General features: G+C 41.6%; 2 protein-coding genes and 3 long non-coding RNA genes across 6 annotated transcripts in view; 1 reads left to right on the plus strand and 4 right to left on the minus strand.

Moving 5' to 3' along the window:
* Positions 1-822: 822 nt before the first annotated feature.
* rxfp2a (relaxin family peptide receptor 2a) overlaps positions 823-21,502 on the plus strand; it is a 31,666-nt gene continuing 10,986 nt past the window's right edge. The window contains exons 1-8 of one of the 2 annotated variants that reach the window (XM_084028568.1): positions 823-1,110; positions 12,399-12,542; positions 16,947-17,030; positions 17,166-17,271; positions 19,006-19,077; positions 19,736-19,807; positions 20,641-20,712; positions 21,350-21,421. In XM_084028568.1, the coding sequence (XP_083884694.1) occupies positions 1,056-1,110; positions 12,399-12,542; positions 16,947-17,030; positions 17,166-17,271; positions 19,006-19,077; positions 19,736-19,807; positions 20,641-20,712; positions 21,350-21,421 (677 nt within the window). In that variant the 5' untranslated portion in view covers positions 823-1,055. The remainder of the gene's footprint in view (positions 1,111-12,398; positions 12,543-16,946; positions 17,031-17,165; positions 17,272-19,005; positions 19,078-19,735; positions 19,808-20,640; positions 20,713-21,349; positions 21,422-21,502) is intronic. The other variant, XM_084028567.1, reaches the window with a different exon arrangement.
* Positions 3,097-4,227, minus strand: LOC311025881. Its single transcript, XR_014598431.1, has 3 exons — positions 4,059-4,227; positions 3,828-3,976; positions 3,097-3,568 (listed from the first exon to the last, which is right to left on the minus strand). It is a non-coding gene; the product is annotated as an uncharacterized lncRNA (long non-coding RNA).
* Positions 4,314-5,329, minus strand: LOC311025274 (uncharacterized protein; the record flags this gene model as incomplete). Its single annotated transcript, XM_084028122.1, has 4 exons — positions 5,211-5,329; positions 5,009-5,085; positions 4,723-4,903; positions 4,314-4,570 (listed from the first exon to the last, which is right to left on the minus strand). The coding sequence occupies exons 1-4, from the start codon at positions 5,275-5,277 to the stop codon at positions 4,314-4,316; spliced, it is 582 nt and encodes a 193-aa protein (XP_083884248.1). The 5' UTR covers positions 5,278-5,329.
* On the minus strand, positions 5,350-5,911 carry LOC311025744. The gene is made up of 3 exons (XR_014598416.1): positions 5,884-5,911; positions 5,495-5,771; positions 5,350-5,388 (listed from the first exon to the last, which is right to left on the minus strand). It is a non-coding gene; the product is annotated as an uncharacterized lncRNA (long non-coding RNA).
* Positions 5,921-8,105, minus strand: LOC311025745. The gene is made up of 3 exons (XR_014598417.1): positions 7,649-8,105; positions 6,222-6,345; positions 5,921-6,099 (listed from the first exon to the last, which is right to left on the minus strand). It is a non-coding gene; the product is annotated as an uncharacterized lncRNA (long non-coding RNA).

The following is a 21,502-nucleotide window of genomic DNA, read 5'->3' on the forward strand; positions in this document are numbered from 1 at the left end:
GACACTGTCTCATATGCTATAGCTCAGCTCTGCACAAATGGCTGAAATCCACAAACTTTATCTGCAAACTGAATCGTAAAGTGCACAGATAAGAAAAAAGCAGTCTTCTTGTTTATAAATCACAACAAAAGAAAACATGTAAAACGGGTATCTCTGCTTGAACAGTTCTGTAAGGCCTAAACTCACACAATAAAAACAAACAATTTGTTGTAGGATTGGGAAATATAGCAGATATAAATCATAGTGAAATCTGCTGTTAGCTCCAAAATGCTGATTAGCCAGCAGGTCTTGTAACAACATCTGCCTATTTCACACACTGCTGCTGGAGCCGGTGACAGCACGGGAGTGAGTCGAGTGAGTCCAGGGGTCGCTAGACATAAAGCTCTACTGGGGCACAGGCCCCCTATTACTAAAATCACAAAAAACAGCGGTGCACCGGCTACGACGTGCACACTGCCGTGCACGGACGTAATGTGCGCACCCGGACCACAAGGTGCGCGCCTCAGCTTGTATTTTGGGTTAAACTGCGTTGGTTTGAGATTGTGGATGAAAAAGAAAATCCATTCTTTTACCGTTATTATCAATATAAATTAATCCACTGCCAAATCTCGTTAAAACTCGAACGGGAGATTTTATTGGGGCACCGCAGATCAATACTGGGGCACGTGCCCCAGTAAAAAGTGTCTAGCGACGCCCATGAGTGAGTCTCTGCAGGCCAATCACACTAAATGATGTGCGAAAAAGAAGAAGAGAGGGGGGAGAGAGAGAGAGACAGAGAGAGAGAGAGAGAGAGAGAGAGAGAGAGAGAGAGAGAGTCTCAACAGTCTCCATCAGGACAGCGTGGAGAGGATGTCGCCGGGTTTTGCGCACCACGCAGCTACTTTGGATCCATCCGGTGGCTTAGTTCGCCTTTTCGGTCATTCTTAAATATCGGACACCCACGTGGACTGACTGACCTGTCAACCGGCGGGACAGCTATCGCAGATCGGTCTTATCGGCTTTTCTTTTCTTTTTCTTTTTTTTGCAGTTCGGACGAAACACTTCTGAGCTCCAGGATGGACGTACCTGTCATCATTCTGCTCATCCACCTGACCCATGCTGACATCAGAGGTAAGACACAGGAGGGAGGAGGTGACACCACTACTTTCTTTAAAATGTAGACTTTTCTTACAAATAAAATAACAGCTTGTATCTTATCCCATTATTATTGTTTTATTTCCCAATATGTTAATAGTGATGCAGTTGATAGTGATAATGAATCACTGTTAACTCCAGTACAGTGAGGACATGTTCTGTTAAAATAGTTCCATTGGCAGGGACACCAACACACAAGGACTTGAGTTATAAGAGTTGGACAGGAAAATAATTTTAGGGGGAAGTGTCCGCTCTGCTGCACAGATGGACCTCCTTCCTCTGTGACTCATCTTCAGATGTCAAAAACATTCACTCAGGGTTTTGCACCCACATTTCCAAGACGATGAGCCCGGCAGAACAGATCTGTCGGCGTTGCTTTGCTCCAAACTGTCAGATGAGTTGTGATAGTTGGCACATTGGTATGCAAACATGCAGCCTACATGCCAAAGCACAGGTTTATGATTTTATTGCTTTTTACATCAAAAAAATATGAAATATTATAACAACCACAAAAAAGCAGAAACAAATCACCAGTAGATAAGATATAAAAGGAACGGAGCAAAAGCCACAAAAGATGCATTACAGACAGTAATTCACCCACATTACAATAAACAAAAAAGGAATACATTTTATCTAAGTGAACAGGCAAGCTGTGCACAATTAATTAAATATTTTTCCATGACAGCGACTAGGTGCATAATTCAGTTTTAGGGACGTTGTATCCATCACAGAGCGATCAGTCACAACTGATATGAGGTTTTTGTAGTGTTTGTGGAGGGATGGCAGTGAGGACGGGTCCCTCTGGACATTTAAAGGAGACATATTATGCTCATTTCTGCTTGTTGACATGGGTCTTTGATGTCTAAATGGAATGATAGTAACATGCTTTGGTCGAAAAAACCCAAGGATTGAGCACAGCAGGGTTCTCAACATACCAGTTTCACAGCCCTGCTTTCAGCGGCCGGATTCAGTGACTTTCCCTTTAAATGCTAATGAGCTACTGCGTGCGCCGCCCAAACGGTCTTGGCACCGCCCACCTCTTCCTGCCGGGCGTAAGACGTGAGGACGCCATTTTGTAACCATAACAACGGTTGATTCGGGGGAGAAATGGCTGCCGGTCAACAAACTGCGGTGCAACCTTACCTGTTCGAGCCGGAGTCCGACCCAGAACAAGAAGAGGCTCCAGAAGAAAGTCAGCAGCCAAGATTGAACATGGATGTTTCTCAGTGGTTAGTAGTTAAGTTTGTTACCTCGAAATATACCGGTTTATAAACTTTAAATAAATATTACAAAAGAAACAACACGACGTGATTGCTTAGCTATCGTAGTTTCCAATCAATAATACAATTCTGCTAAAAAAATAAGTGTTCCTGTGGCAATTGTGAACAAATGCCTACAGAACCTGAGAATATATGCTGTATGGAAATATCACAAGTAAGTGTGAACACTGTGCAAACATGGTTGTAATTTTGCAGTCTCTCTTTTCTATCATCCATTGTCACTCACTTATCTTTCATAATTTATAGGTTACACGAAGACTACAGCAGCTTCCTGAGCCACCAACATGCATGGTGGACCATCCTGGCCTCGAACCTGTCTGCCTGAATGTATTTTCACTGCAGAATGCACTAAACATTTATCGGGCAGACTATGGACCTTTACGTCTCAGGGGAATTGTGCAGTAAGCTTTCAGTCACATAAATACTATTAATTTATCGCAAAAATGTTATGCTCAAAAGTACGTAGGTGCTTCCTCTATCTTACATTGCTTATAGTTTATGGTTATAGTTTATCCTTATTATTTTTTACTGAGATCCCAGCTTGTGATCAACAAATGTATATCTAATTAGCTATCTATCTATCCATCTAGTTAACATGAAAATTACATATCAAACAATGAAAACACACAGAACAGTAAGTAAAGATTGTTTATTGTACATTTGTTAACATGTGTAGACATATGAAATAATAAAAACAATAGGAAGATAAATTACTGAAGTGGAACAGTTGAACTTTGTACTTCAATATCAATATAAAAATAATAACAATGAAAGTATCTTATTGCCATGGACGTGAACATTCAGTGCTGACTTTATATTACATTGTGTCCAGCCAATATAGATACCTAGCCTACAGAAGCTTTGTAAGCTGGTGCTGGGGCTTTCTGGGCCGGGGAGTGAGAGTTGTGCTGCCCGCCTGCGTGGTGCTGAGGATTCGTGCAGAGTTCCCTGATGCAGAAGGACAGTATGTTGGGTTCAGACCTGTCCTTGGTTGAACCTCGACACATAACCTGCTATAACGGTCAGCTTGTCAGGTCGGTCAAACTGAGCCGAGAGGTCTTCAGGGATTTTAAGCTTCAGCACCTCGTTCACATATGGGGCAGGGTCCTGGAAAACCTTATCAAAGATGAGGTCCAACAGTGCATCAACGTAATCTGTAGTGCAATAAACAAAGATGTATGTTTACAGGAAAGTTGCACTAGAACCAAAAAGCCTTGTGTAAAGTTTCTCTTGTTATTTCACCTAATTACTTCATATTTATACATTCTCCTTATTTATTATTTCTTTTGAAAACCATGTAAAAAGAATTCAGATTTTATTTGTTTGTGTTTATTTTCAACATTCTGTGATATGCCTGTATGTTCATGTTTACTTTTTATTTGTGGAGTTTAAATAAAAGACTGTAAAACTTACGGAATGTTGGCTCTGCTTTCACAGGCTTTGCAGTGCATTCTCCGCGTTTTGACTTTGGGAAGTTGACTCTGTAGAGCAGCTCTCCTCTTGTCGATGTTGCCTGAGGTCGGCCAGCATTTTCATTATAATGCAGGGCAGCCAGGTAGAGTCTTGGGTGGAAAAATAGTAGTTAGAAAGATAGCAAACAAACTAAATTATAATGAAATAAACAGATACTGGTAGTTTTATTACCTGCATAACATTCCAAGGTATGGGAAGACAACATTCTTCGGTGCAAACCGCAAAATGACACTGTGGAATGCCTCCAGCGATGAGGTCTGATAGTGAGGGCTGAGCTTTTCAACATCTCTCAGGATTCTCTTGTTAATCAGTGCCTTTTCTAACCTGCAGAAAGCTGGTGTCCCTGGAAAAAAGAAATCACATGAATTCAAACTGTTAAACATCTTTTAGATATTAAAAAAAAACATTTTATTCACAATTTTGTTTTTATCTACCTGCTCTCAACCATTTGCTCTTGTCCCTTGAGGTAAGCTGTGGATGCAAGCACTGGGGGAAAGCAGGATCTGGATGTGTGTGGATGTCTTGGACATGGTTGAGAATGGAGGTCCACTTAGCCACTCTCTCTGGCCCTGAAGTAGAGGAGGCTGCTGTCCAGTACACATGGTTCTTTATGCTTCGAAGCCACTTCTTCAGCTTTTCGCATTCTTTGTTCTGGGCTATCTTGACCAGTTTCTTGGACAGTCCTAATAAAACAATATTTGTCACATTCAGATAAACAGTATAAGTTGATTACAAAATAACTCTAACCCATGTAACATATTAGTGATTATGATAATAGGATAATATAATGTGTGGACCTGTGAGCAAGGGCATTTTATCTTGATTGTACCCCTACCTTTTTCCATGTGCCAGACATCGTAGTACTGTGTCACATTGGCCTCCCTCAGGAACTTCTGGATCTGAGGGTGACGGTCTGTGACAATGCTGTCCAATGTAACACCACATGCCTCCAGGAGAGCAAGGCTCCTCTTCAGACCTTCTTTTTCCATGTGGTAGCTTCCCCCGACTTCGTTGCTCTGATCAGAAAAACAGGACAAAAGTCTATTAAATATATGATTCTTAAAAGCAGTCATTAAACACAGATTAGTTATCTTGAATAAAGATCACACCATTTCACTCACCTGAACCAGCTGTATGTCGACAATAGTGTTGCTCCTCAGGTCCATCATTGAGTAACTGCCAAACTTGGCAGAGTGGCCTTCAAAAATAAATGTAGAATATCACAGAAATTTAATCTTACCTATCAATTTGTTGTACTTCATCGTAAACACTTCTCTCTAAACAAAAACATTAGAGTAAAATTTATCAGAGAGTCTTGTATACCTGGTGAGTCAGCCCTTAGGTCGCCACCCAGGATAACACTCTCCTGTTGACTAAGCTGCTCCATCATCCCGTTCTGCACAGTCTTCCACGTGTGTATGATTGCAGGCTCTATGAACGTCCGTGCATGACGTCTAAATGTGTCATACTGAAACATCTTCAGCTGCATTGCCCGGAAGATCTGAGGACAGACAGACAAGATGTGTCATAAGTACTGCTCTATACAACATTTAGCAATATGATATGCAAAAATAATACATTTACATAGTGATGACTAAATCTATTACCTTTTCAAGTTTGAAGAAAGATGCACCTGTGGTGTATATTGCAGCTGAGAGCTGGAGGTTTCCTGCAGGTGTGCTTCCCAGAATTGGCTGGCTGTTCCATTTTCTGAAGAACTGACAATGTGGGCATGTTTGTTCTACAGAGATGAATGTGCCGACCCTTCTTGTCTGCACGTCTGACACACGCTGACAGACAGGGCACACCTCAAACAGCTCCATCAGACACTTTTCATAGACAATATACGTTGGTGTCTTATGAACAGGGCAGGAAGGCTCCAGTCTAGTAGAAAAACAAAATAATCAAAAGAGAAATTAGTAACTCCCACACAGCTTGAGACAAATTATGTAAAAACATGTAGGGAATAAAAGGAATTCTGAGGTTATTAACTCACGTCACATCTGCTGACTCTGACATAACTGTGGGTCGGGAATTTCCATGGATGAACTACCCTCCAATGGATTCTCCTCTTCCTCCTCCTCCAGTTCCAAGCGAGCCCTTTTACTTGGTCTTTTTATTGGGGTTGATGTTAAAAATGGTTGACGAGTTGAGAAGGCAATGGTTGAGGTGCCAACACCAACATCAGCACAGGACACTGATTTCTGTGTGCCTTTGATAGATGAAAATATATTTTTCATTAGCCACTCCATATTCATAACAGAGTAAAACTAAAATTACACTATATAGAAACATAGTGACTAACATGACATGATATGCTTTTGGGCAACAAACCTGTGCTTCTGAAGTGAGGCTGGAGAGTTCTCATGGAAAGCTGTGTGCCAACGTTGCATGTCACTGGTTGGTCTGTCTGGCAGGCAACATGATGCACCACAGGCTGCTGTACAGTTGTACTTGTCTAAACACAAAAAGAAGCAATAGGTTATGTGTCTGCTTTCTCATGTTACATGAAAAATAAAAATATGTAGACAGAAATGATGATTAGCAATAGACATTTGTGAAGCAAACTTTTCTGTGTCCATGCCTGCATATAACTGATAGTAGCACAGCAGATATCTAGCAGGTAGCCCCTGTCTCCGGAAACAAAACAAAGTAGTGACTGCTTTATTGCAGATAACGCTTTGGTGCTCTCATGTCTGGTCTCTCATGCCAATAGGTTACGCTAGAGCTGTAGTTACATGTATACAAACGCACAGGAACTATTTCGACTGCCAACACAGTCCTTTAGCACAACATGCTAAGTAATGAACATAGCTAACTGGTCGGGAATAAAAGACCATTTTATACCGTGTCCTCTGCGTGTTCACGGCGGAACAGTAGCTCACCGTCCGTGAACTCCTGACAACGCTACAGCTGTAGTTGCATGTAAACAAACACACAGCCATTTAGCACAACATGCTAAGTAATGAACATAGCTAACTGGTCGGGAATAAAAGACCATTTTATACCGTGTCCTCTCCGTGTTCACGGCGGAACAGTAGCTCACCGTCCGTGAACTCCTGACAACGCTACAGCTGTAGTTGCATGTAAACAAACACACAGCCATTTAGCACAACATGCTAAGTAATGAACATAGCTAACTGGTCGGGAATAAAAGACAATTTTATACCGTGTCCTCTCCGTGTTCACGGCGGAACAGTAGCTCACCGTCCGTGAACTCCTGACAACGCTACAGCTGTAGTTACATGTAAACAAACACACAGCCATTTAGCACAACATGCTAAGTAATGAACATAGCTAGCTTGTCGGGAATAAAAGACCATTTTATACCGTGTCCTCTGCGTGTTCACGGCGAAACAGTAGCTCACCGTCCGCGAATTACTAAGACCAATTAAAACAATCTTCCCTGCGTGTTCACAGCGGAACAATAGCTCACTGTCCGCGAACAACAGAGACATTTCACCCGTCTCCTCGCCATGTTCATGGCCGAGCAGGGGTTCAAGGCCGGTTCGAAGCGATACAATCTCGATGTCCTAATTCATTTTCTCAAATCACCGTCATGTTTTAAAAGAGTGCTGATATGACAAATTAACGTTTGGTAACATTAACACTATAGTGAATCCGACTGCCAGTAAGCACAACGTTGAACACTTCACATGTAATGTTAGCTCAGCCTCATTCGGCTAACACGACGGTTAGCATTAGCTCATGTGCTAAATGACCAAAGTAACACAAACTATACTGTTTTTGTAAATACTTACAGTTGCAACATCGGTGGCGTCGGCACGGACAGTGGGTATGGATCCATCTTTTAGGAGCAGTCTTGTTGCCAATCCAGCGGTATACTGTCCGTGGTTGGAGAAACAGTCCGATGTGAAGTGATTCGCACAGACCAGGACATTTTTGCTCAATGACGCTGGGACGTTTCCCTGGTAAACAAAATTTAGCCACTTCGCTTTTAAATCCTCTTTGTTTGGGAGGCGATGTAGCGACATATGAGGACCCGTGCATCCGATGACAGAGCAGCAGTGCTTGGCTTTCGGCTTGTACATGGTGGCGGTTAGGCTGTCGAGTACAAGTGAAGCGAGTAAGAAAAAATGGCGGATCCTTGTTCAGGTAGCCGGCGTAATGTGGGCGGGGATATCCATGAATATGCAATGACTATGCAAGAATATGCAAAAGACCGGATTGTGACGTCACAATACGGTAAAAATCCAAACGGCTCGTTTAGAGACTAAATTCCTGACTCTGCCAGTTACTAAATATTGACTTAGTTGTCAAAACTCATGTTAAAGGGGTCGGGAGACACCCCGGATACGCAAATATACAAACTAAAGCAAGGAAAAAGTCAGTTTTGCATAATATGTCCCCTTTAACTCAACCACTGGAGGTAATGTATTCAGACAGTGTCATCGCTGTTGCCGGCATTGTCCGACGTCTTTAGGGAGAGGGGGTCCCTTTACGCACCAACAGATTCCAGCGGAGCGAGGATTTCAGTCAGCCATCCAGATGAGTAGAGGATCCCTGATGGTCACTGCTAGTCTCCAAAGATATTCAATATTTAAAATGTTTTTACAATTGATCAATGAATAGTTCAGTTAATATATGTAATATTTCCAAGTCAAGTGAAACAGTAGGTTACAGATCTGTTTATTATACCCAAATAAACAGAATACAAAGCACCTGACACACCCACTTCAACTGTTTTGTCAGCCACCAACACATAAAGAAAATAATTGCTCAGCAGCAGCTTTTCTTACCCGTTCAAGCCCAGATTGATCTAATTAGTTAGCTGGCCTACTTGTTGCGATTGGTCAACCACTAAGTATGTTTGGTCAGAAACCTCACATGCCCTTACCATATTTCAGCCACTTGTTCTTTAACCTCCTTTCCCTTTGGAAGTCCCTACAAAGGAAATTACTTGTAATTGTAAAATTCACAGCAGAAAGCAGCGTCTTCTCAACATGGCGACTCTATAGTCACCTCCACTCTTACTTACTTTGTTCGAGGACATGCCAAACTAGTGGCGGGGCAGTTATTTTGCAATTATACTTGATGTCTGATAGAAAAGTCAAGATTTTAAGCCGTTTGGGATCAGAGTTACTGTGTGGGAGAGTAACTTTGAGTAAGCATTGACACCCTAGACACCTTTCATACAACCAACTATATGACAAACTAAAGGAAAGAGAAAAACGCAGAAAAGCTGAAAAGGTCCTCAATGCAACTCAGCTTCTGGCTCTAATGGATGAAGAGTAGCGTTTCAAGATTTTGTTAATTGATTTATTTATTTTTCTATCACATACATGAGCCACACTTCACAGGAAAGGAAGGTTGAGCCGTAAGGCAGGTTCCACATTTATTTCATTGTGTTTCAAGACAAAACAAAAAATATTCCCTGAAAAAATCAATTTTTTGTTTTTTTTCACTCTGTTTGGACAGCGCAGGTATTTTTCCATCTCGGCCAAACAACGTTCACTGAAGTGTTTGTTCTCGTTTCAGTCGTTGTGCCTTCCTTTGACTAATTTGTCCATTTCCCTGCAGACGACCTATTAAAAAGTACTGCACTTTGTTTTGTCTATTCAGTGTGTTGACTTGACTTGAACTGAGACAACTCCTAAATTCCCGCATATTGTTGTTGGCGTTGGCTCAGTTCTTCAGCACATTGGGCGTGAAAATTAAACATTGATTCTAGGTAAAGTGCTGACTCTGTTCTGTTTGCATTCAAATGAGGTGAACTGGGAGGACATCAGCCAAACTTAGTATCAGCATTTGCTCTGTGTTTGATGTCAAATCCCATATGACATTTTGAAATGCATTAATATTAATGTTTATTTAACTCTACAAGTCAATCAAATGTGTAGTATGTGTTATGGTGTAACAAATGGATTGATGGAGACTGGCTCCAGCTCCACGACTATGAATAGCAAATACACAAAAAAGATGAATAATAACTTGCTTCTCAACACCCAACAATAGTAACTGAAAAAGTGACACTTTTTTTGGGCTGATGTGTCATATTTCAGGGGAGGGAAACAGTTTGGATTGAACTTGTTTCTCTGTTCTGCAGCGCCTCAGTGCTCAGTGTTCTTTGCAGTGTGTTTTCATTCGTAGCATGTCATCTCTTTTTATTGCTTCCCAGTCCTGCAGGCACATCTCAAGTCAAATCTCCATGGATCTAAATGTGAGTGTGTGTTCATGTGAATGAATTAAAGGGTTATACTGTGGATGCCGTGATCACCGGGCCGCGACAATCTTATTTGTTACTCCTGCCGCGTTACTCAATACGTGTATGTTGGAATGGATAAAGAATAAAAACAGAGATCAACGAGACTGAAGGGAGTCGCTGAGGGAAGAGAGATTAAAAAAGGACACGAGTCACAAGATGTAGAACATTTCAAAGGTTGATTTAGATGTTGCAACTTCCCGGAGACCTGCTTTGACTTTTTAAATGTCATGAGGACTTTGTGTTCAGGGGAACTCTAGCCACCCACTGTGGTCGACACATTACCGTACTGTAATAATAACCACTGTCCACTGAGGTCCCATAAACCAGAGACCAAACACGAACTACGGAACACTTCTGACTTTCTTTGTTAGAACTGGTGATTTTGTCAGTTAAGTGGTTTGTGAGTACTTCCTGTACACATTTGGCATAAATTAAAGAAAATGTGCATTATAATTGTCTCATTCAAGGTTAATGTAGATGTGTATTCAACAACCTGTCACATACAAAAGGCTGTGACTATTCTTCACCTGTCCACCAGGTGCCCTCAGCGTGCCGCCCCATCCTGCACACCTGTGGCCTCTAATCAGCCGTGATCCTTCCCATCTGCCTCCTTGTTAACCATTAGTGTGTAGCCTTTCCTGTAGGGGCTGCTGTTCACTCAAACATGTTAGCTGCATCTCCTGTGTTGTTGTTTCGGATGTTTCCTGAAATGTTACAAATTCCAGCATTGCGAGTGCAAAAATGGCAGCTTTAAATCACACACAGAGGCTAAGATTCATGAATAGAAAAAGAAAACAAGACTGTGAGTACCTCTATGGGAATATAAAACTCCTGAGTTACGTTGTGGATCAGCTCTTTATTACATAGAATTATAAGGTTCAAGACAAAGGGCATAGTGTACAAATATGTTCCTACAAATAAGTAAAAAAAATGCTGCATTTCTGCATTTTAAACTTGTATTTTCCCTAGAAAATATGTTTGTGATGTCATTAGAGAATTGCCCATTGACAACACAATTTTGTCTGCTGGTTTCTGATAAAAACTATATTAAAAAGTAAAAGAGTCCTTGAAGAAGGGTTGGTTGTTCTTCTGAAGAAAGGTTGCTGTCTTCAGGTTCCTGTGAAGGAAAGTTGCTGTCCTTTGACTTGTGGACGGAGGAAGTTCTAGTCTCGACTAGGAATTCTTGATTTTGTTGCAGAAGCTTGTTGGCTGTAGTGAGGGCGCTGCTTGGGGACTTGAGACCTGTGGTCCAAATCCCAGGAGAAAGAGGGAGGTGGTGAGACCGTTTGTTCAGGCGGGATCCCAGGAGAGAGAGGAGACTTCTGTCTGTGAAAAGAGGAGAAAGAGAAAAATTCCAACTTGGTCTGCTTGGTAGGAAGCAAACTCACGCTCACATGCGCTGATGCAGGCCGTGAGATGTGACTTGTCAGTAAAGGTTCCGTCAGGTTCTCTGTGTTGTTCTCTCTTGACTTGAGACGGTGCTTCTTGAAAACAACATCAAGCCATGCGTGTGTCGTATTACGACGTGATGACGTATGTATGAGAGGCAATGGGACTCGGCCCGTTTGGGCTGGAGCAGTGTGAGTGCAAGCCGGCAGAGGGGGGGGGGGGGGGGGTTAATCATGCCGTCGGGTCAAATGGCCCTGGTGTGAGTGCGCCCTGAATGTTCAGAAACAATTCAATCTGCATCCATGAATTGTTTCATAGACAAGAGCAGAATAGATTTCAATATAAAACTTTACAGCTTTAGAGTCTTGGGGGGGAGTAAAGATGTGAGACATTAAGTCATTAAATGAAGCTATAAATGACTATAAATAATAAAACCCAACCAATTGACTTTGCTATCATCATCCTGCAAAGTTAAAACGACAGTATGGCAACATGAGTTTATGAGTTTGAGTTTAGAACTCATGAAATGCAGATTTATTTATACATTTGGAAATAAATCGAAATATTAAGCACCGCTGTGTTTCATCGCAGTGAAGGCACGTCATTTGGTTTACAGCTCTTAAAACATGTTTAAGTGTGCAGTTCCTTACCTGCAGCAATCAAACCGACGCCACACATGTGACACAACAGCAGTAGTTTCTTTAATATATTAAATATTTAATCCTTGACTTAAGATCATTAAAATGCTACTGCCTGCTTTTACTTGCAATATCGTTGAGATTTGGCCTTTAACATTACACACTCACCCCTGATATTTCTAACAGGGGCTGAAATGTGGTGCTAATTGTGAGAATGACCCCTGTTATCTCACCTTCTTTCCCGTGTCTCTCCCTCAGCACTGCTGGCCAACAGGCTGGAAGTAGATGCTCGATGTCCCCTCGGCCAGTTCCCCTGCGGGAACATGAGCGAGTGCCTCCCGCAGGCTTTGCAGTGTAACGGACACAAAGACTGTCCCAATGGAGCTGACGAGCGGCGCTGCGGTAAGTGTGTTTTATATCGAGTCATAGAAGGGTCATACATGACAAAGACGCCTCGTCATAATATGCAGGATGACTGAGAGTCCTCGAGACAGTACCAAAAATACGAGCTCTACATCTCTCAATAAGGATGACGGTTTCAAATATACTTCATGCATCACATGCATTTTCTTATGAGGGATCAGCAGGAAGAAAAAATGAGCAGTGTTGATGATGTCCTTTGCAAGTGAGTAGCCGAGAGGAGGGAATCAAGTCATTAATTAAATTTCTATGAATGTGAAATCTCTAAGCTGGAGGAAAAAGTAGGTTTTTGATCACTTTCTGTTAAACTGTGCAGGTGAATGTTCAGTGGGGATCCGGCAAGCGAGTGGAAATTAGCTAAAAAATGTAAAGCAGGAACGTTGCAAGTGGTTTAGCAGCCGTGTGGAGATGTAACAGTTCCTACTGAATCCCAGCCGACATCCAGATTTGGCGACAGTTGTGATTAAAGTCAGAGTCACATCCTCTGATCACAGTTGTGCTTCCCTCCATTCTCAGTGAACAGTTTGTCAGTGGATTCCGACAGTTTATTTGAAAAACGTACCGCTGGAGTCATTCTGGTCCCAGATGTCAGATGAGTTTTCTTTATAACAAAGCGTACTTACGTAAACCGTGACAGCCCTGCAACTGAAATGTTAAACATGATAAGGAATTGAGAATGGCATGCTTGTTTAGTAACGGAAGGCGCCTGCATGCAACGTGTAACGTGCTGCCACCAGGCATCGTGTCCTGCTACATTTAGCCAAGGAGGAGAGGAGACTGTTTCAGATTTTCACTTGGCTCGCTCTTAAGCACAAATGCCAGAATGCTTTAATACTCCAAATGTCTTCATTATTAAAAAGCCAGATGGTTTCATCAGAATAATTGAGCTACAGAGCCACTTGATGCGATGAGCAATGCTTAATGTGACGTGAGTGCAAACACTGTTCCCTTGTTGTGGTCAAAAACAAACAGATGTTTCTATCTTCTCCACACTTAACAGTGAAATGGAGAAGCTGCCGACAGCCGAGGCAGCATCAGAAAACACATGGGATACACAAAAGTAAAATGGAATATATCAAAAACACATCTTCCTCATTCAAGATCAAGATCCTAATCTGCTGGATAATCCCACAAGTGTGTCAACCGTTGTAGTGATTATATTAAACTTGAATCATTTCATATTCATTTACTTTCTTGCCGAGAGTTATGAGAAGAAGGGTACCGCTCTCACATCTCACATCTGTGTATCAGCTTTATTTTTAATATTCCTTACATCCTGCATTCATCATCCATCACTGGAGGCCTGGATCAGAATCATTTCATCAATCTGATTAAAGCTTGCAATTTTGAAAAACATTTTATTTTCTGCAGGGTAAAAATATATATTTTTTTCCGTATCGGCTCGATCAAGAAGAAGTACAAATTAGTCTTGGTTGTGCCTTCCTGCCTCCAACCAGAAAGCCACTCTCTGCCCAATTACTTCTCCCCGTATCCATCCTCCATGTCCTGCAACGCTGCTGGAATGAGTTTGAGAAGGAAGACTCACCTTAGAATGGACCTCCCACAGCACGAGACTGTTACCTTTAATATTCACTACATCTACATTCATCGCAACAACAAGCAACAAAGAGAACAATGTCACACTATGCATGCTGTAGTGGTCTATACAAGATACAAACACCTTGTTGACCCTATTTAGATTCTAACACTACTCACCTGTCATGTCACCTGTGAAGAGAAGCTGTTAAAGTTCATGGACATTTAATAGTTTACTGTTTACACAAGTTAATTTCATACATGGATCTGTGTTGGGGCTGCATGGTGGTGTACTGGGTAGCACTGAGAGGGTCCCGGGTTCAATTCCCGGTTCGGGTTCCTTCTGTGTGGAGTTTGCATGTTCTCCCCGTGTGAGCGTGGGTTCTCTCCGGGTTCTCCGGCTTCCTCCCAGTCCAAAGACATGCAGGATCTGTCTGTCTCTACATGTCAGCCCTGTGATAGACTGGTTACCTGTCTGTCTCTACGTGTCGGCCCTGTGATAGACTGGTTACCTGTCTGTCTCTACGTGTCGGCCCTGTGATAGACTGGTTACCTGTCTGTCTCTACGTGTCGGCCCTGTGATAGACTGGTTACCTGTCTGTCTCTACGTGTCAGGCCTGTGATAGACTGGTTACCTGTCTGTCTCTACATGTCAGCCCTGTGATAGACTGGTTACCTGTCTATCTCTACATGTCAGCCCTGTGATAGACTGGTTACCTGTCTGTCTCTACATGTCGGCCCTGTGATAGACTGGTTACCTGTCTGTCTCTACGTGTCAGCCCTGTGATAGACTGGTTACCTGTCTGTCTCTACATGTCAGCCCTGTGATAGACTGGTTACCTGTCTGTCTCTACATGTCAGCCCTGTTATAGACTGGTTACCTGTCTGTCTCTACATGTCGGCCCTGATAGACTGGTTACCTGTCTGTCTCTACATGTCAGCCCTGTTATAGACTGGTTACCTGTCTGTCTCTACATGTCGGCCCTGATAGACTGGTTACCTGTCTGTCTCTACATGTCAGCCCTGTGATAGACTGGTTACCTGTCTGTCTCTACATGTCGGCCCTGATAGACTGGTTACCTGTCTGTCTCTACATGTCAGCCCTGTTATAGACTGGTTACCTGTCTGTCTCTACATGTCGGCCCTGATAGACTGGTTACCTGTCTGTCTCTACATGTCAGCCCTGTGATAGACTGGTTACCTGTCTGTCTCTACATGTCGGCCCTGATAGACTGGTTACCTGTCTGTCTCTACATGTCAGCCCTGTGATAGACTGGTTACCTGTCTGTCTCTACATGTCTCCCTGTGATAGACTGGTTACCTGTCTGTCTCTAATCGCGAGGGCAGAATAACCATTTAAATCAACAAATCTTTACAAATCCAAATTGAAAACAGATGTTTTCTTCATAATAAATTATAACCAAACAACATAACCAACAATCTACCCCTCTAAACTATGTTCAGTAGCAACAATTTAGCTAAGTGCGCTCTGCTCTCCTCTCTTCCTCATATAATTCTCCAATCAATCTCCCTGGGAAACCTCCCCAAGCTGTTATTTCTCAGATCCATCCTGAGTTCAGCTGCTACGCTCGCTCTCAAATACACACTACAGTGTAAATACAAGGAATAAGGATCCACACAAACATTTAAATAGATCACACACGGTAGCTCTCTCTCTAGGAACTAATTAGCCTACCAGACTTCATTGACGATGCTTTTTTACTGCTGGTGGTCCCGTCCCACCACAAGGCAGCTTGAAGTCGTTTTCTATGAGACGGTGACAGGAAGTGTATAACATTCGTGCACCATGTGTTTAATGTGATAAATGTCAGTTGCACAGTTGATATTAATGATTAGATATGAACTATTATAGATGGTTTATTTTCTATAAATCACAGAGAAAATATCCCTAAATGGCTTTTTAACAGCATAGAAAAACATCCCTCAATCACATCTGCTTGTCACCAGTGACTCTCCGAAGCTGCTTTGTTCACTTCCAGCTCCTGGTGCAGCATCAGGGATTTGAATGGTGGCCGACAGTAAGCTGTGGTCGGTGTGTATGAGTGTACTGGCGTCCTGTCAGAGATGTTTGACAGCTCCAGTTGGCTCTGGTTTATGCTGCGGGTGCAAAATCTGCCTTTCACTGACCGACATCTGCGGCTCATCTGGGCCTCATTCAGATATTATTAGTAGTAGCTGATGCCGGGCCCGTTCACATCATCAGAAGTTAGAGTCCCGAACAGCTATGGATTTATTATGATGTCTACGTATGAAAAGTTGAATGATGATCCTCCGGAGCATTTAAAATGTCAGAGGAACACTTTGTACTAAGTTACCTGACAGATAAATGTAACTGGTTTGAATGTAAAAATATAACAATTCCAATATGATGCATTATTATACATTAAACTACCCAGTATCATATTCAAATTTAAATCTCCACCCTGAACAGCTGTTAAGTAAATTTATGAACATTGTGCCTATAATGCCTCGATAACTCACACTTGAAACGTCTGAAGTTTTTTGTGGTCTAATACATTGCCATCGATAGGTTGCTAGGTTACAGGCACAAAAGGTAAATGACTAAGAAGTGGGAGATCTTCATTCTGAGTTATTGGATATTGTTATTTAAATTCCACAAGGTCTGTGGTTTGTGCTGCTTAACCATATTTATTTTGGAGGAGACAGACCAATCTCATGCAATACTGTGACAGATTATTATAATCCAACCAAGAGGCGGCATGTCATTTTACACATTATGTGCCACCACGACGTTATGTCGCAATCATCTCTGTGCGATCCTCTCCTGTTGGTGTACCGATCCTTACTGCTCCTTGTTTGGCTTCGCAGGGGACAACATCGGATGGGCAGACTTATTCGGCCAAACGCTACAAGATGCCAGTAAAATGGACCAGTTCTTCCTCAATGGGTGCTGTAAGTGTGCCTTATTAGTGTTTCCTTTGAGCCTGTGTGTATAATGTATGTTAGGGACATGCTTCAGGGCTGTCGAGTAAATGTGAAGATCATCAGGAATCACATTGTGGCTGCTAATAATTTCAACCATTGTAGTCTTGCAGGAGTATCCAGACAGTTGTGACTGCATACAGACAGATGTTGAGTGTGTGGAGGTCAACCTGCAGGATGTTCCTCTTCTCTCTCCGAATGTTACATGGCTGTAAGTGTCTTCTGATTGAGACGACTCTCTGTGTGTGTGTGTGTGTACGCTTCTATCCTTGTGACCAATTTGAGTGCAAAGTGAGAAGTCTTCATTCATCTCATTTATTAACGAAGCTATTTTAGCTATTTTTTTTGGTTTGTCAGTGTCTAATACTCAATCCATCTTATTTTTTTTCCGATAATTTTTTCAGCTAGAGCGCTGTTCAAGCCTTTTTTATTATTTTATTTAGACAGTGTGGAAACACCACGAATAGAACCCGGGACCACCGCGTTGAGGACGTTGAGCCTCTGTACATGGGGCGGCTGCCCTAACCACCGCGCCACCGGCCGCCCCAATCCATCTTATTTTGCGTGCGGATTAAATGCCATCCAAAAGTGCTGGAAGGCAGAGTGCAAGCAACAGTGTGTGCTTTCTGAGGGCAGCTGCAGTGTATAGTTTGCGATTTGGTACGCCATGATTGACTCAGTGGAAAAAACACAGGCAGGTGAAACCGCATTTTTTTTTAACGATGGCTCAGTCCCATCAAGTGTCTCAGTAATCCATGCAAGCGAGCCAGCAAACACCATACCAGTACCCTGGAAGGAGTTCTGTGAGAAGAACAAAATGCCTGCTGTGAAAAAACATCTCTGATTTCAGAAACATGTCAAACTATTCATTTAAACTAGCTCCTCAACTCAAATGCATAAGCCGATTTTGCTCAATTTCAGCACCATAATCTAACCAGGTTTCAGCCTTCCAGCAGTAAATTGTCTCATTATGTCATTTGTTCCGCTGCACATTCAGTTATATTGTTTATTCATTCACTCATTGTCCCATTTATCTCTTTCATTTCATTGGATTAGTTAAGTACAGTCTCCTCATGTTCCTCAGAGCAGAGGTTTTCTTTTCCTCTGAGTAAAGAGGAACAAGAAGTCACACCACTCTTGAGTTAATAAATCATTGCAGACATGTTTTCCATCAATCATCATCCACACCCGCTTGAGGAGTCACACTAATGGATGAGTGGATATTTTTTTTTCAATTTTTGATGTTATCACATTCTGTAGCATCCCATCATTCCTCTCTACCTCAGCTTGGAGTCCCTCACACTGATAATGGCTCCGTTTCCCTAAATTTATAAATAATAAATCTATCTTTTAAAGATTGCCCTTTTCTAAGAAAGAACAGGCCTAAAATTCTTTATCTTTGCTTATTATCTTTCCTTTAATTTTTCCTCCTGTTTTCTCTCTACTGATCCATCGGCCTGCACAGACAGAGCTCTGGAGCCAACCACAACAGGCGGTCAGGTTTTATATTCTTATAAAAAGAAATGCTGCAACTTTCTTTATTCTCGCCTCAACCAAACATTTTTCAAGCTCCAGTAGACACAGGATTAATTCCATCTTTTACTCCTAACCTTTTTCTGCCCAAACTTTGATTTATTATTGAAATGTGGCTAAGCCCGCCACGAGCCAAGAGCACAGTTTGAGCTGGGAGCCCCAAAGCGATTTTTCTGACATCTAAACACCCACATAGTGGCAACACTGACCACGCTGAGATCACACGTACTGTAAACACATATCAGATGGATTTGTTGTAGTTTTAACTTTGTGTTTTCGGTTAGTTTTTTTCATTGTGCTTCTGTTTTTGTGGGAATGACACCAACTATTTTAAAGCCATTTGAGAATATAATGGCAGCAGTTGAGTTCTTCTAACTGGCATGTCATGTTTCTTTTTTCTTTTTTTTTACAGGTCTCTGAAGAGCAATAGGATCCGAGTGTTGTCTGATTTTGTTTTTGCAGAATACTCTTCTCTAGAGAGACTGTGAGTATTTTCATCCTGCGTTCCACATACTCTCATATATTGGTTGGTTTACTCATTATTTACATGAATGAATGTTTGAGCAGAAAGCACAACTATTTTGCTGGAATATAAAAGTTTGTCCAAAAATATGTAAAGTGGCACATAGAGAAAAAAGTTTTTATTAGTATAGTAGTTTCCTTTTATACAATTCTTTGTAATTTGTAATTTATTTTATTTTGAGACAGGGACAATGCACAATAAGACATACATCTTGTAAAACAAGAAAATATGCAGGGCAACTGTGTTGATTATAGCAGTACCAAAGTGTGCCGTGACATGTAACTACAAATAGTTTTCATCACACTGGTCTCTTCTGCAGAATCATGGAAGGGAACAAAGCATTTGCATACATTTTCACTGCCTTAAAAGGTTGCAGACAGTTACGCATTTCTAGACTTTAATTACAGACGAAAGGTCAGTAATTTGCCAGCTTGTCATCACTGTGTTGTTAAGGGTCATAATTTGCATCCGAGCGGCGGCTAAAGTGTAAAAAGGGAAATGATAGTGCAGCGAATGATGATGGGGATTTTGATCTAACGAATCACTTTTACTTTGACTTTCTATTCAAGTCAAGTGTGTGTGTGCACAATACATTATTCTGATTTATTTCTGTTTCCAGCTTTCTGCAAAACAACAGCCTCCAGTTCGTAGCCAAACACGCCTTCAGTGGACTGCACAGTTTAAAGAGGCTGTAAGTGTTCATTCATTAATGACCTTCTGAAACAATTATACGTTATTTTCCTTCCTGCTGACTTTCTCCCTAACCTTCCCATATGTGAGGAGTAAAACCAAGAAATCAAAGGCAGGATATAATCAATTGATTCGGTTTGTTTGTTGTATTTATCATGAGATGGAATTCAAGTATCTTCACAGAAGAACACAAAAGTGAAACATTTATAAAATGCTGAATTCGGGCTCAAATGAGGTTTTAACAGGTTTACATTCATGGGGTGATCTTCCACTGGGCAGTTCTGGGTTATTTTGTAAGAAATCGTGACCTATACATTGACAGTGTATAGTGCAAGAGGCTTTGAGGTATTTTTGCACATTTGAGACGACACACGCAGGAAAGGAAATGCATGAGGTCAATAACAAGAGGAAGCCGGCATCACAAGTAGACTTTAACTTAAATGCTGTCTCCAAATGTCAATCCAAAACCAGGCTACTTGAAAACGTTTTTTAAGGTCAGAAAACATTTTATTGGTTTTATGTCGTAGTCTGTAACTGTAGACTCAGATAGCAACTGTTTCTTTTCTTCCTTTTCCGTTATCGATTTATCTTTTGGTTCGTTTTTCAATTTAGTCTCTGAATTGTCAAAAACTTCCAAAACAAGAATGTCCATCACAACTTGTCTTGCTTCGTGTTTCGTCTGATCAAAACCCAAATATATTCAGTTTGCTATGATGAATGACAAAGAAATGACATCACATTTGAGAAGCTGAAACTAGCTTAATTGCTCAAAATCGAATACTTTAGAGTCGGATGATCAACTCCTCTTTCTCTGCCTCTCACTCCTTCTATCAGGTTTCTCAGTGAGAACTTGATAAAGTCCCTTAGTCCCGGTGTGTTCATGGATCTCAATCAGTTAGAGTGGCTGTGAGTAACACACACACACACACACACACACACACACACACACACACACACACACACACACACACACACACACACACACACACACACACACACACACACACACACACACACACACACAGCCCAGTAGTGTGTCTGTATGGGGTATCCCTGCTCTATTTTGTGTAGTCTGGTTTTTATTAAAGTCAGAAGTACACTATCTTTATCCACAGACTTTGGTTTGTGGTTTAGGGTCCTAAAACAAATCCCCTTGATTCACTTAAGAATCATCTGGGTTGCAGTTGTATTCATTTGTCTCCCTGAGGACTGTACATTTTGTACAGCTGTGTGCCTCGTCTTATTTTCTCCGTGAAATCAAGTTTGAGTCACCATGAAGCAAAAGTAAGAAGTAATCATTCAAACCATTCCAGGCTGTGACCGCGCTGCCAAAATGCCAAACTTCAAAACTGTAACTAATGGGTGACGGGTATTTTCCTCTGTTTTCTGTGTGCTGAACTAAACACATGCAGGCTGCATATTAAGCATGAAGACACTAGAGTGGCATTACTCTTCTTGTTTAATTCTTAGTAAGAAAGCAATTAAACATATTTTCCCAACTATTCTTTGAATAACAATGAATAACCATGTTTCTCTGTGCCAGGATGTTGGATCATAACCCACTAAGCAGCTTGTCCCAGGACACTTTCATCGGGCTCCAGTCTCTCATGTACCTGTGAGTGTTTCCTTTTTCATATTGACTTATTTCTCAATGGGAGTCTTCAATCTATGTCGCATAGGAGTGGTCAACATCATC

Source organism: Eutrigla gurnardus (assembly GCF_963514095.1).
Source record: "Eutrigla gurnardus genome assembly, chromosome: 15".
Taxonomy (NCBI): Eukaryota; Metazoa; Chordata; class Actinopteri; order Perciformes; family Triglidae; genus Eutrigla; species Eutrigla gurnardus.